The sequence below is a fragment of the Montipora foliosa genome, chromosome 11 (genome assembly GCF_036669935.1).
Source record: "Montipora foliosa isolate CH-2021 chromosome 11, ASM3666993v2, whole genome shotgun sequence".
In the NCBI taxonomy this organism is placed as follows: domain Eukaryota; kingdom Metazoa; phylum Cnidaria; class Anthozoa; order Scleractinia; family Acroporidae; genus Montipora; species Montipora foliosa.
The window spans coordinates 31,872,529-31,886,962 of NC_090879.1; the positions used below are offsets into that span (position 1 = coordinate 31,872,529).

Genomic DNA, 14,434 nt, shown 5'->3' on the forward strand with positions numbered 1-14,434 from the left:
GTTAAGCATAAGCAAACGCACCGCGACGATTCGCACGCCATCTTGAATCTAACTAGATCTTCTTCGACGTTAACCCTTTAAGCCCCGAGGGGTTCCCCATTGACGAGTAAAATCGTCTGGCGTTAGACAGAGTAAAATCTATAAGTGCCATTTGGCACTATCGGGGCTGAAAGGGTTAAACGGGGACATAGTTTTTGGATGCTGTTAGCTTAACCCTTTAAGCCCCGAGGGGTTCCCCATTGACGAGTAAAATCGTCTGGCGTTAGACAGAGTAAAATCTATAAGTGCCATTTGGCACTATCGGGGCTGAAAGGGTTAATACGCTTGCCCAATTTTCCTCGGCTTGTTTCACTGTGTGAACGTCGCAAACTCATCCTGGAGCTTACGCTTGTGCTTATCGCACAAGTGGGAAACGGGCTTTTGTGTCACCAGCCAATGAAAACGGTCCTTTAACTTCATGGGATCATCGAAAACGGGACAAGTTGCATGAAAAGAACTTTCGTCGCAACAAAAATGGAAAAATTTGCCGATTGTAACAGCGCCTTAACGCTGGAAAGTCAAGCTAACAATTTAGCAAATCTTTATTTTTCTCGTCTTTCTAAAATCGCTCAATGACTCATTGAATGCGCACAGCTTTACTGTGGTATTTCCCACCAACTAGCCTGCGAGAAGGCTCTCCAACGGACTGGGGTTGGGGGTCGCAAGTTATGGATAGTTTGCTGTTAGTGCAGGCGTATTTTAGCGTACACGCGCTCGGTCCTACTTCGTCGCATATTGTGTGGAAACCATGTTGAATACGGTGGGAGAAACTTGCTACCAAGGAGTGCATGGGGGGTATTCCCGGGGAGAAGGAAGTGATAGGGGAAGAGGAGGAAAGTCTTTCGTTTCCCAACCTCCGCCCATCTCAAATTGCCCGAAACGGAAAATGCCATAAATACTCTTTGTTTGTCCACCCAAATTTTGAACAAGTATTGTTTTTGTTCACTCTTGAGACCATTGTAAGTCCCAAGAGAAACTGGAAACAATGATTATTTAAAATTTGGGTGGACAAACAAAGATTATTATGGTATTTTCCGCTTCGGGCAATCTGTCATGAATAATCGTATTCGCGCAAGAAATGTAAATCACGCTCACAAAATAAGACTTATTTTCACGATACCGGATGTTGACTTAGCCTCATCCTCTCTAGCAAGGAAACATACGCACATGCTGCACAAGCAAACATTTAAACTAACTAGTTTTTATCTTTAGAATCTTTTGTTAGGACAAAATGGTGGCCGGATAAAACACCGATAGACAAGCTGTGTCCGAATATGTTGCTTGTGTGTGTGCTTGCGTTTCAAGAAAGGGCAGGGCGATGTTCGCTATGTGGTCAAGACAGAGGCCATTTCCAATTTTGAAATTCTGGGGGAGAGGGTTTTTTCCTCACAACGGCTGGAGGGGATTTATTCGAAAGCAGGTGCTTCTTGAAAGAGGGCCGTTTTAAACCCTTTACAGTTAACGTAGATGAAAACACCAAAAGATTCTTACTCTTTAAGTGATTCTTTATTAATATTGTGCCGTCCTACTGATACAATTGGCTGGTCACTAAAATCCTTCAAGTCCCAGCACTCGTCAATTCATTGATATGCAACGATAACCCATTAAACACATCCAATCTAGTACGAGGCTTCAAACGTCATTTTTCGTTGTTTCATTTAGAGCAGTTTTTAATTGTGTCGTACAAAAATGGCAAAGTAATTACTTCGACCAATCGAAACAGTTGCAAACAGCGCCATGACCCAATCCAAAGCCGAAGCAATTACATGTCTATGCCATTAATTTGCTCAGAGTGGGAAAAATCGCACGTGCAAGCCGCGATTGGTTTTCATTGGTTGATAAACGCGCGCGAGATTTTTAAACCAATCACTAAGCGTAGCAATTGCAATCGCGTAATTACTTCGACGGTCATTCGAAAACTGCTCTAATAGTCAAGGTACAAATCTCCTAAAAAGATACTAAACAGATTAATAATGTTTAAATAAATTACCTTTCAATTACATACAGGTCATAAGGCACAAACGAATTAAGTTTCAGGATTCTAGGAACAGCAGTGGTCATCACAGTCCTTTTAGGCTACAGATCAACCTTCAACCTGACAGAATTTTTGGTACTGCGAGACAAAACAAGGAGAATAGGCGCAAGAGGTTTCTGTAAATATCAATCGCACATTTAATACATATTATGTTATATATCTTCAAACATTGACTCCTACTTTTGCCGTCGACAAGGTTTACATTGTGACTGGTGAACTTAGATCCCAATGCCAGTGTTTTCCCAAATTAACGATTCGCAATAATAAAAAGCAAAGACCGTGTTAGAAACTTAACTTCCGATTCCCATGTTCATAATAAAAAAGTGCAAGGGAAACCGCGAAAATGGCATAAATACCTTTTGGTACAGAGGTCGAGGGCCGTGCGTTAGGTTACAACAATTTACTTGGTTTGGTGGGAAAGCCGGGGTACCCCGTGTTTTCCACGGACCCCGGCCCCCCGCGCCCCTAAGATAGAAGTTTTCACACTGTATATTTTAAACAGAAGTGGGTCGCTAGGCAACGAAATTAAAGTGGTTGGCAAATTTGAATATCTTCGCGAGAATCCTTCGCATTCTTTTAGCTGGCGAATTCTATAATTATTATGCACGGCCAAATCTTTTTATAAGCGTAGAATCCTTGAAGGCTTAATGATCCAACAACTGAAGCCTAGTTTGAATAGACAAATCAAATCCTATGTCGCGAAACTTTTCCCATCGAGAATCTGACCCATATGATATAAAATATGAGTCAAGCGGATGGTACGCTAATACCCTGATGATGACTTAATGTCGAAAACGTTCGGTTTAGCCTTGTAAGTGGTTATTTTAAACCTAAGCGAACTTTATGTACATCAAAAGAAATGTGACGTCAATGTTTGTCAACAAGAAATATCGCTATTGCAAACTATGGAAAACAATGGCTTGGTTAAGGCCGATTTACACGGTACGATTTTTGTCGCATGCAACAAGCTCGCGAAAGGCCTACGACATGACTTCCGATTGTCGCAGCGTTTTAAAACATGTTTTAAAATGCTACGACATTTTTTCTGACGTACACAACAATCGTAAATCATGTCGTGGGCCTGTCGTAAGCCGTTGTCGCATGCGACAAAAATTGTACCGTGTAAATCGGCCCTTAGTCTCCTTCCCAGCCGTTGTTTGCGGTGTCATGCAACGGGGCGTGTGTTCCGTCATGCCCCAAACAACGGCTTCCAAGGAGACTATGGCTTGGTGCTCCTTGAGTGGGTTTGTGAAGTAAATAGCTATAATAATAAAGTGGTGTCCGATAAAAGTAAGGCACCGACGTCGAAAATGACAATGATGTGGTAGCACAGCGGAAAATTTGGCCCAATGCCTGCCTGTCCATTAAAGAACAACTTTATCACTCGAGCTGATACAAAGATTATCCTATAATGAAACAGTTTGATAAAGGAGCTGCATCACAAAATTCAACGAAATTCGGCGACTGCGAACTGACCACCAAATCAAGCGAAAAGTGGAAATAACGCCTTAAAACAATGACGAAAGGACTGAAGAAAAGGGAAATGCAAAATTGATGATTAAAATGGGTTACTGAAAACTGTTCAGCCTAACAGTTTTTCAAAGTTTGTCTATGTTGTTTGTAACTTAATCCTTCTATGCTCAACAGCCTTTTCCTGTCACAGAGCTTTGAGTTACGTTGTTTGAAAGTAATTTTAGGGTTAATGTTAAGTTGCATAGAGAGCAGGAGCAAGTAATCCATAAAAATATACAAACTGAACTTTACTGAAGTGATACAGCGCCTTACATGTAACAAGCTTTACAATAAAATTATTACTGTCTTTAAATTAATAATTATTGCTCTCGTAGAGGACATTTCTTAGCCTGTTCAGCGGACAGTCATAGTTATGGATTGAGCTTAAGAACCCTGAGGGTTTTCAACATCTTGATCTTTGTCCTGGTCTGAAAAACGTACAAAAGCAAAATAAGTAGTAGATAAAATATGAGAGGGAGATCTGTATGGATGTTTACTATGGCGAGATGAAGGTGAGCGATGGTAAACACCCATACAGACCAGACGCGATAATTTACAGCACTTGTGAAGTAAGACAATAAAATTAATTGAAAACAGTAGAGATCTGTATGAAAAGTTAATAAATACGAATTAGCTGGACAGGAGTTTGTACTAAACGTTAATTCTATTGTTTAATAATCATCAACCCCAGTTGATTTGTACAGGGGTTTACGGACGAGTACATATGACTCAAATAGTACCTGATGATTAGTCATAACTTTGATGAATCAATAATTAACAAGATTTTAAAAAAACATATGGGTCAACAACCTCAAGAATTGTGACGGTCATAGAGTCAACGGCTTAGAGCATGGATCAAGTTTATTACAACCGAAGCACAACACACTAAATTTTAGTGCAAATAATCTGAATAAAATGGAAAATGGGTTTAATATCGGACTTAGTATCACCCTTTGCCCTCAAGGGTCACGAGTCAATAGGCCATTCGGCTTCGCCTCATGGGCTATTGACCCGTAGCCCTTGCTTGTTAAATATACATGTTGTCACAGTTGCCTCCATTGGAAACTCAGAAAAAATCTGCGCTCCTGCTGGGATTTAATTTAAACCCACAACCCTACGTGATCTAGTTGGATGCTCCAACCACTGAGCTTCTAGAGACTGTGGTGAGCAAGCCAGGGTTAAATGTAGGTCTATGAATAAAACTGCAGTGCGTAGTTACACAGATAACGAAGCATTGTGTTGTGCAGTTCTGAGATATGCTGTCAGTCGTTATTTGACTTTGTAACTGCAAGATGCAGATTGAGTCAAAGACCTAAATTTCACCAATTGCTCACCATAGAGTCTCCAGTAGCTCAGTGGTTAGAGCATCCAACAAGATCATGAACAGTTGTGGGTTCAAATCCCATCTGGAGCTCAGATTCAGAGTTTCTAACCGTAAAATACAGTCTGGCATTAGACATGAGTAAGATCTACTGAGAGGCATTGTTGAGGCTGAATGGGTCAAAGTTTGTTCTCAGCTGGACTCATAGATGTAAAAGAAAACAATTTTGTTCTGCATCCTAAAGTGCTAACTTGTCCCTGCATTATGAGGTACCTTTTTGTAAATCCAGTCAGATATAGATACAGATATATATATATATATATATATATGTTATAGTATGTTATAGTATAACTGAAGTTCTGCCTTTCAATATTTGGTTCTCATTTATAATTTAAGCAAATTTCAGTTGTCATCTCATTCTGCTTTGCTGGTGGAAAAAAACTCTCACCAAGAAACTTGACAGTACCCCCCCCCCCCCCCTCCCCGTCCAAATGAAGGATGCTGCCCAAAAATTGTATCAAGATCTCAAACTCATGTCTCCATCTGGCCTAAAACGGGCAATGGCCAATCCCTGTAACCACAAAGACTTCACCTTACCAATAATTTTTGTTCACCAGAATAAACAACATGTATGCCACTTCACTGACATAAAAAAAGGCTTCTTTTGTTTCTTTAATTAACAGCACTAAAAGCTGGAATCCGGAAACCAGAATCCGGAATCTGGAAACCAGAAACCAGAATTATCTGCAATTCGCGAGAATTACAACAACTTATCCATTGGATAAATCACTGTCCACTGGATAACTCAATTTGTTTTGCTAGTGCTTAACTGCTGGATTTTGCTAATTATTTTATCCAGTGGATAGCGTTATCTACCTTTTGAACAATCGAGGTCTTGTTTCTTGTGCATCTTGATTATCATCAAGTCTTCCAATTTGGTCGATTTCCCCGTAAATAAATGATCATAACCAAATTTTGTTAATTTCACATGGTCAAGTTTATGTAAAAGTAACAATGTTTAAAATTTATTAAAGATAAAAAGTTGTCTTTTACCATCTTCCTTCCTTTGATTATGTTCTAGCAAGATTCCATTATGCAAGAGTAAGAATCTGGTCTCTGGTTTGTCCCCATGAGAGTCCGAAAAGTGTCTATTTTTACACCAAGTTTTTTCAGAAGTAAATAGACCAAATTGGCTGAATCAAACCCTTTCAGAATAAAACGTTTTGTTCCAGCTATTTGCAACATCATTTAAATGTGAGTGCTACATTCTAATGCAAATACAACACAAAAAGAGTCTTAACCCGTGAATTAGGTTCAACAATGAGTTAGCCAAGTTGGCCTATTGTTTACTTCTGGCAAAACTGGTTTGAAAATCGTCACTCAGTATGTTCTTCTCCTACTATCTTCCTATTTTACCCTGGAACTGACCTTCTACTTGTGCATCGGAAGTCCACAGTGTCAAGTTATCCCTCAAAAGCTGCATGATCAGAGTGCTGTCCTTGTAGCTATCTTCCTTAAGTTGATCAAGTTCATCAATGGCACTGTCAAATGCATCCTTGGCTAGCTCACAGGCACGAATAGGTGAATTGAGGATCTCATAATAGAATACAGAAAAATTTAGGGCCAGACCCAGCCGGATGGGATGAGTGGCAAATAAATTGACAGATGATTCTGTGGCTTCTTTATATGCTTTTAGAGACATCTCTGCTGCTGTTTTCCTGTCCTCCTGTGCACTAAATTCAGCCATATAACGGTGATAATCTCCTTTCCTACAAAATCAAAAGACCAGGAATTAATCTTTTAGCACTCAAATGGTCATTTGCGGTGAATACGGTGTACTGGTATGTTACCCTATAACCAGCACAAACAACCCACTTGTTTTACTGCATTTTCACTCAGGTCAGTCACACTAACAGACTGAGTTACTAAGATAGAAAAATAATTGTGGGGGGTGACCCCCCCTTCCCTGACTGACCGAATTTTTTTTTTACTACTTGTTTGAGTCTAAAATTCTTGCATCTGCAGGATCGCCTATTATTACTCAACTGGTTGACTTTTTGATGGGGAGCCATTCTATTTTGCCACTAATCTGAAAAAAGTTTCGGTAGTGTTTTTCTGAGTCAAGGTTTGGACCCCCATATCAAAAATTCCTGGATCCACCCCTGTATGTGATGGGTGAATAATGGGAAGGTACCAAACACAGGTCACAGGCTGTTGTTTTACTGATACAAAAACAACCCTAACTGCTTACATAATTATGCTAACATTAGGCCTAATTACACCTATTAGGTTAGCTTTAATTAATGCTTAGTACTCTAGTGTTTTGGTAAAACACAATTGACAAGTAAATGGTAAAACATAATTGACAAGTAAAATGGTCTGGTGTTAGACAGAGCATAATTAATACATAGAGATGTTTATCAAACTCGACGAGTTTCTTTGTTTTAGGTTTTTATTCCTGTTGCACAAACCACACCCTTTTCTAACAGATTTTAAGTTTCAATTAATTTAGTACTCAAAATGCAGTTGTGAATCAAGGACAAAAGATTGTGCATGGTCAAGGTCAAGTTAACATGAAGTGTGACCAGTCCGTTTATATGAAGTTTGGACATAGCAAAATCTAAAAGTGGTAATTGGGAGTTAAAGGGTTAAGAGGGTACAACCACTATAGCCAGTAATACAAATAGACAAAGTTAATTTCAAGCTAACTCATTTGAGGGCCATGTGTTAGATAACTATACGGCCAATTCATCTCCCTTTACTTTGTTCATAAAGACTACTGAATGGTGGACAAATTTAAAATAAACTTTGCACAAGTAACCATAGGCATTTTCTCTAATTCCACCTCAAGAATTACAGACAGCATTTCACAACATTATCCAGCCTGCTTGAAAGGAGTTGGAGGTGAAATTTGTAATAATAAAGTTAACAAAGTTTCCATTCTGATTAACTAAGAGAAACACAGTTTTCATGTAACAGTAGAGAGATGAGATAAAAACCGAGGCATTCAAATAATTCATCAAGGTTTCAGAAAAGGCCACAGATAGCCAATCAAATGCTAAGCCCAGGACGGTGCAGTTTCTGCATGATTATGCCATATGCATGCATTGCTTCTGCTTAACTATGACAGATTTTCTCAAACTTTTCCATGTCTATTATTTATAAAGCCCCAGCTACATGCTGTAACATTGTTAGAATAACCCATCCCAACATTGTTGTAAGAACGCTTTAACAATGTTGGATACACATGTAACGTTGTTAACACATCACTTTAGTCACACAACCTTATGGTGCATAGTTCATTTTTGTTTTGGAGACTGGGCCCTTAACTCTGATTGGTAATTGCTTAAAACATTGTTGAAAGGGCAGATACATGCCTCAACATTTGTTGTATGGTGGAGAAATCAAAACATTCTTCCAACAAAAAATGTTGAACAAGCATCAAACATCCATGCTACACGTTCTGACATTGTTGATCCAACAACCGTTTTCCAAACAATGTTAGAATGTGTAGCCAGGGCTTAGGCAATCACATGATTCTTCGCAGCACTTTTCTCAGACTACAAAATTTGTTCAACATTGCACCCAAAATCATGCAATTACCTATACTTATGTAGTCTTTTCCTATTTTCTATTGTTGTATTTTAACTCAAATACTTATTACCAGTACTCTTCAGCAAAGCATTCTCAACTTGTAGGTTATCATTATTAGATATAATTTGAGGGAGGGTAGTCAAATTATTACAAACAACCAACAATTTATTGACATCGGACTGCCCTGCAGGAAGCTAGCTAGACCAACAATAACAGACTTACAGTAATTGAGGAGAAAGTGCTGGCTTTGTGATGACATCTGAAAATGGTTAGCCTTTCAGACCTCAGTCCATTCATTTTTATTAATAAACACAGTAACAAATTACAAACAACACAGTACACTTAGTAAAAAAAGGAAGGATTTCAAAATCACAATATTGCGCCAGCCAGTTCTGGTCAGGAAGGATGGAGGGGGTGGGGGGGTGGGGAGGGGATCTTACATGTAGCTAACAACTTTAGATGGTGATGTCCACGAAACAACAAAAAAAAAATTGAAGGAGTTGTTCACAGTAAGAGTGACTGAAGTATTTTGTGCCACTTCTGTTCGAATACTTTCTGCCTTCATGTTGTAAATGAAATTTGTTTCTCTATTTTTAAATTGCTTTTAATCTGATAAAATTAATGTATTCTAATAATTATGGAAGGTTTTGTATCGTTGCACTTACAACTAAAAAAATAGTATCTAGCTAGAAGTGGACAATAATTTTTTTTACCATTTCTCCTTTTCCTTCTACAAGACCTAAACATTCAAGTCCTTTTAATTGTGAGAGACTGGGATCATTCATTCATGGGTTGGATGAAATTGCTAATGGACTTATAGCAACTGCCACTGGCACCTGTATAATTACACCTACGTCTGATCTCACCCATGGATTGCTTGCTTGTAAAGTGCATTTGAATTATGTACATAGAAAATAAAAATTTCCATCTTGGTTGTTTTGCAGCCAACACCCAAATTAACCATTCCAGATTTATAAGAAATTAAAGGGGCTATGTCACGTTATTGTAGGGAAATCTTTTAGATGATTACGAGGTTAAAACTAAAAAATGGTAACGTAGAATTTCTTTACTGATAAAATTATCATTACATAACAATTGAGATGATTTTGACCAAAAGCATCCTTTACCCAAGCGATTTGCCATAAAGTTGAAAAACATCCGGCTGACCCAATCCATTTCAATCCTGTCCATTTGTGTCGATCCATGCTGCTCTTTCCTTCTGTTGTATTTCTTTTATGTTGTTCAACGGTTTAAAGTAGTGATTGCAATGTTTCATTCCACTTTTTGGGCATTTTGGGTGTCGCGGAATTACATCATTTTGCGTGGCATAGCCCCTGTACATTTGTCTCCATCACAACAAGGACCACATCTGAACTCTTTATTAGTCAAATACATTGATACAATAATACTTATTATAATGAGTTATATTAGCACTTTGTAGTCTAAATTAAAGTGTTCAAGTGTTCAGAAAGAATTATTTTGAGGTGTCAGTCAGGGTAAAGGAAGAATAAGAAGGAAAATGGGAATTTTCTTTTACCTGACCTAAGATAAGATTTTTTTCCAAGAACTAGAAAGAAAATAGGATCCCATTATTAGGCTAGACATAAAAAGGAGAGCTCCCTGAGACCTTACAAGATTCCAAGTTCCACTGTTTTCATGATAAAATTATATAGGTGTCAGTAAGTGAAGCAAGCTGGACAAAAACTACGGCCACTTCCATGAGGTAATTAAATGGTTCAAGTACATTGGCTTAAAAATGATAATGTTTTAATGGCATAAAATACTGCATTCTGCATAAACTATAATTGATGAAAATAGGAAGAAAAAGGAGTTGGCACCTTACCATCTTTATCGTACAAAGCAAATGTTTAAAATAACCTAGACACTTTGCCAACAATGCTACAAAGGAGCAGTTCCTAGCAAAAAATATTCTAGCAAACACACAATAAGTTCTAGGACCACACAGCTTTCTTTACATCATCCAATATTCCTTAATACAATACTGGAACCTTACATACAATGTAGAATCTCAAATGGCCGCGCTGTTGAAAATACTACTGTAGTCGATACTGTGGTATTACTAATGGGTTCTCACACGATTCTGAAGTTGACCTCTCGGCTGCATACGCCAGTGGGCTTGGCGGTAACATCCTTAAAATGACAAAATTGCCTAACGACACAAAATTATTAACAGAGAAACACTAGGCTGGACTTAAAGGGGCTATGTCACATTATTTAATTAAGGGTGTTTAGGGGAAATCTTTAGTTAATCACAATTTAAAAACTCTAAAAATTTTATGGTAATGTGGAATTCCTTTGATAAAAATTTAATTTTCGTTAGATCAGAAATAAGATGATTCTGAGTAAAAACGACCTTTAATTGAGATTAGCCAAATGCAATCCGTTACAATCTTGTCTGTTTGTGTCCGTCTGTGCTTCTCTTTCCTTTTGTTGTATTTCAGTTACATTGTTTACAGTAATTAAAAGATTTAAATGGTTATTGCAACATTTCATTCAACTTTTTTAGTCATTTTGGGTGTCATGAAATTACACCATTTTACACAACATAGCCCCTTTAAGTAACAAAGAAAAAAGAGCCAATAAATTATTTCAGTCCCTTCAGACCTTTAATGACTGAAAGCACAGTCTTTAACAAACTACAAGAAAATGGTAAGGATATTCTGCAATCTGTCTTTGTAGTTTTTGGGACAAAAGGAAAATACATGTACCGTTAATATACATATCAACTGAACAAAAGCCACCAAACAGTCTATAAACTTCTACAAACAAATGCTAGCATTGAACAGATCTCTTCACAGATACATGTAGTTTGTTGAAGAGCCTTCAAGAATCCTTATCTTCCACATCCTGAACTTCCATCTCCTCTGTAAAATATTCAATAAAAACACTATTCTTCAAAAACAATACCTTGTTGACTGAAATACTCAATGAATTAAGATGCATCAATGTTGCGAATGGCTTAATTGATGGGCAACGTATTAATGTTCCAGACCTTCAATCTTCAACATTCAAGTCATGTAGCCCTTAAAGCAACCAATAACTGCTGGTCAACTGAATCACCAGTTGATACAAAGATGCAAATGATACTTCAAAAGAAACATCTGTGTTTTGTGTCTCTTAAAGGGTTATCAGGGAAACAATGAAATTATAAAATTATCATAAATAACAATTATTATTTCTTGCAATACAGAAAAATACAACCAAACCTAAGGAAGCTAAGGGCCCAAAGGAAATGTCTTCAAAAACCAAGACAAGTGCAGGGATGGCACAGTGGTGAGAGCACTCACCTCCCACCAATGTGGCTGGGTTAGATTCCCAGACTCGGCGTACAAATGTACATGTAATATGTGGGTCGAGTTTGTTGGTTCTCTACTCTGCACTGAGCTTACCCTGACCTCAAAAACCAACATTTGACTTGATTTGCGTTATTTGTTAATTTCAGTTTACAGGGTCCCCAATTAGTGTACCAGCGCTAGTAGACATTTGAAGTTCTTTTACAAGTCACAGGGATGTAGCTAAAATTTTTTGTTAAGACAGTGATGTTCACTTAACAGGCGGAAGGCCCAGCTGGACACGATTCTGGTGTGTCCCTTCTAACAAGGTCAAGGGGCATGCTTCCCTGAAAAATTTTGAAACTTAGACTCTCATAAATGCATTTTCTTTTATTTTAGAGGGTAAATTCAAGGCTATTTGTGATGTTTTCAGACAATTTCTTGTTGCCTTTTTCATGAAAAAATGTCACAGTTTGAACACGTTCTTGGTGTCTCGTCCAGATTCTGTCGTAGTAATAGTGCTTTCTTTGAATTTTTACTTGGTCTGCTAGAGCTTGATGAAGTAGCTTTGGCAGAGTTGAAGAATGAATTTCTTTAAACTGAGTACCTCAGAATCACTTTTCCTCCTTTTTTCCGCCAACATTTCAGCTTATACACGTACATGTGTGTGCTCCCCGACACGGTTGAAATACACAAACTGCGGGTTTACTTTATTTCACGCACACGAAGTGCAAATACCTCTGGCCAATGAGGTTTTAACCAAACAAAGGAAATCTTGGATCATGTTTTAAGTACCCTTGTAATGAATCAACATTTGGGACAATTGTACAGCCAGTCCCTGTCAGTACAGTTTGAGTGTGTAGTACATTTCTTTTTTCACAAAATTATAAAATAGGTGAGGAATCCCAAAAACTCAAATTCCTTGATCACCCGGAAATTCATTCGGAATAGCCGGCAATTTTTTCTGGATGCCGGCTTCTATCTACATCCCTGAGTCATTGAGAAATGCTCAACATGAAAGAACGCGTTTATAAAGGGGTTGAGTTGTACTTAATTGAATGGGCTTCAGGATTGGCCAAAAGAACAATGAAAAGGAACAAAGGTAACAATGGATTTAGCACAAAAAAACAATAAAAAGTACGACACTATACAGCCAATGAAAAAATTAATAGTTTTCAACAAGGGGTATGACCCTACCCTTATGAAGTGATGGCTTGTGCTATTAAAATTGCACACAGCATTATCGATTCTTGGGTACCGCAATGAAAAATGCACAAAATAAAAAAAACATACCTGCATCAGAGGTCCACAGTGTCAAGTTGTCCCTAAGAAGCTGCATAATAAGGGTGCTATCTTTGCATTTCTCTTCTGATAGTTTACTGGGGTCTGCAATGGCTTTATCAAATGCCTCCTTTGCCACCTGGCATGCTTTATCAGGTTTGCCCATAATCTCATAGTGGAAGACAGAAAAGTTGAGTGCAAGCCCCAGCCTAATCGGATCAGTTGCATCCAATTCCTTATCTGCTAATCCGTCTGCTTCTTTGTAAGCTTCAAGAGAAGCTACTTTAGCAGCTTCACAGGCATCACTTTTACTGTCAAGAAACTCAGCCTGATAACGCCAGTAGTCCCCTTTCCTTCAAACAAGAAGTTAGAGAAGGGATGTTAGGACATGGCAGACATTTCCGCATAGTTTCTTTTAACTGGTGCTATTAATCAACCAATTTAAATTTGGCTAAGAGGGCTGCAAATAAATTTTCTGTCGCAGTTCTATTGTAGGGTCGGTAGTTTGTGGCCAGTTTTCCACAGTGATCACTGAATGAATGGACACAATTCAAGAAAAGAGCGAGGAAGAAGATGTTAAGAGTGCACTACCATGATGCCGTAATCAGGCCTGGCATTTGATAATGACTGCACTAAATGTGACATTCTAAAATAACAACTTAATTAAAAAACCACCACTAGCACAGTTAAAAAAAGCCTTCGAAGGAACTACTCCCTTCGATCCAGAGTACACATTGCACTTGGAACAGCCCACTACGATCAAGACAATTTTCCAACCAGTCACAATAAAATGAATAAAGACAGTTAACAGTATTCAAGAACACATCCATAAAGAACCAATAATTGCAGCATTGTACTGCATCCTTGCCAATCAACACACTATTGACACCAATGGCAATCTGTAATCAAAAGCAGCGCATTCTTTGAACTATTTTGCCAGAGAACTGCACTGCCATGGCATGGTGGGATTGTACCTTTCCAGTAATTAGAGCGTACATGAACATTTCTTAGCTGGAAATGTATCCTTTCAAATCACTGTTTGCAAAGTTCAAATGGGACTTTTTCTATTGTCTTGACCTGTATTACATGTAAACACAGCATCAATTACTTGTTCATACATGTACACTTTCAAATAATGTAACACACCAGGGACAACAATTGATTTCCTTGCTTATTTTTGCATATCATTAAAATGCCAGAAATGAATGTTTCTAATTTGAGGTTAAACACGCAGCAAGATCATGGATGATTCCCGGGTTGTGAAATTATTCTCACGATTGAAGCGCATGATCAAACGACTGTAGAAATTTTTGGAACAGGTGAGCTCACAAGCTGAACAGGCCAAAGATATCTCTAAAC

General features: G+C 38.2%; 1 protein-coding gene across 2 annotated transcripts in view; it reads right to left on the reverse strand.

Moving 5' to 3' along the window:
- Positions 1-1,529: 1,529 nt before the first annotated feature.
- Positions 1,530-14,434, reverse strand: part of LOC137974688 (14-3-3 protein epsilon-like) — a 23,536-nt gene continuing 10,631 nt past the window's right edge. Inside the window, exons 3-4 of one of the 2 annotated variants that reach the window (XM_068821625.1) lie at positions 6,336-6,676; positions 1,530-4,014 (exon numbers count right to left, since the gene is read on the reverse strand). In XM_068821625.1, coding sequence (XP_068677726.1) covers positions 3,971-4,014; positions 6,336-6,676 — 385 coding nt within the window. In that variant the 3' untranslated portion in view covers positions 1,530-3,970. Of the gene's footprint in view, positions 4,015-6,335; positions 6,677-9,865; positions 11,387-13,087; positions 13,429-14,434 lie in introns of those variants that run through there. The other variant, XM_068821626.1, reaches the window with a different exon arrangement.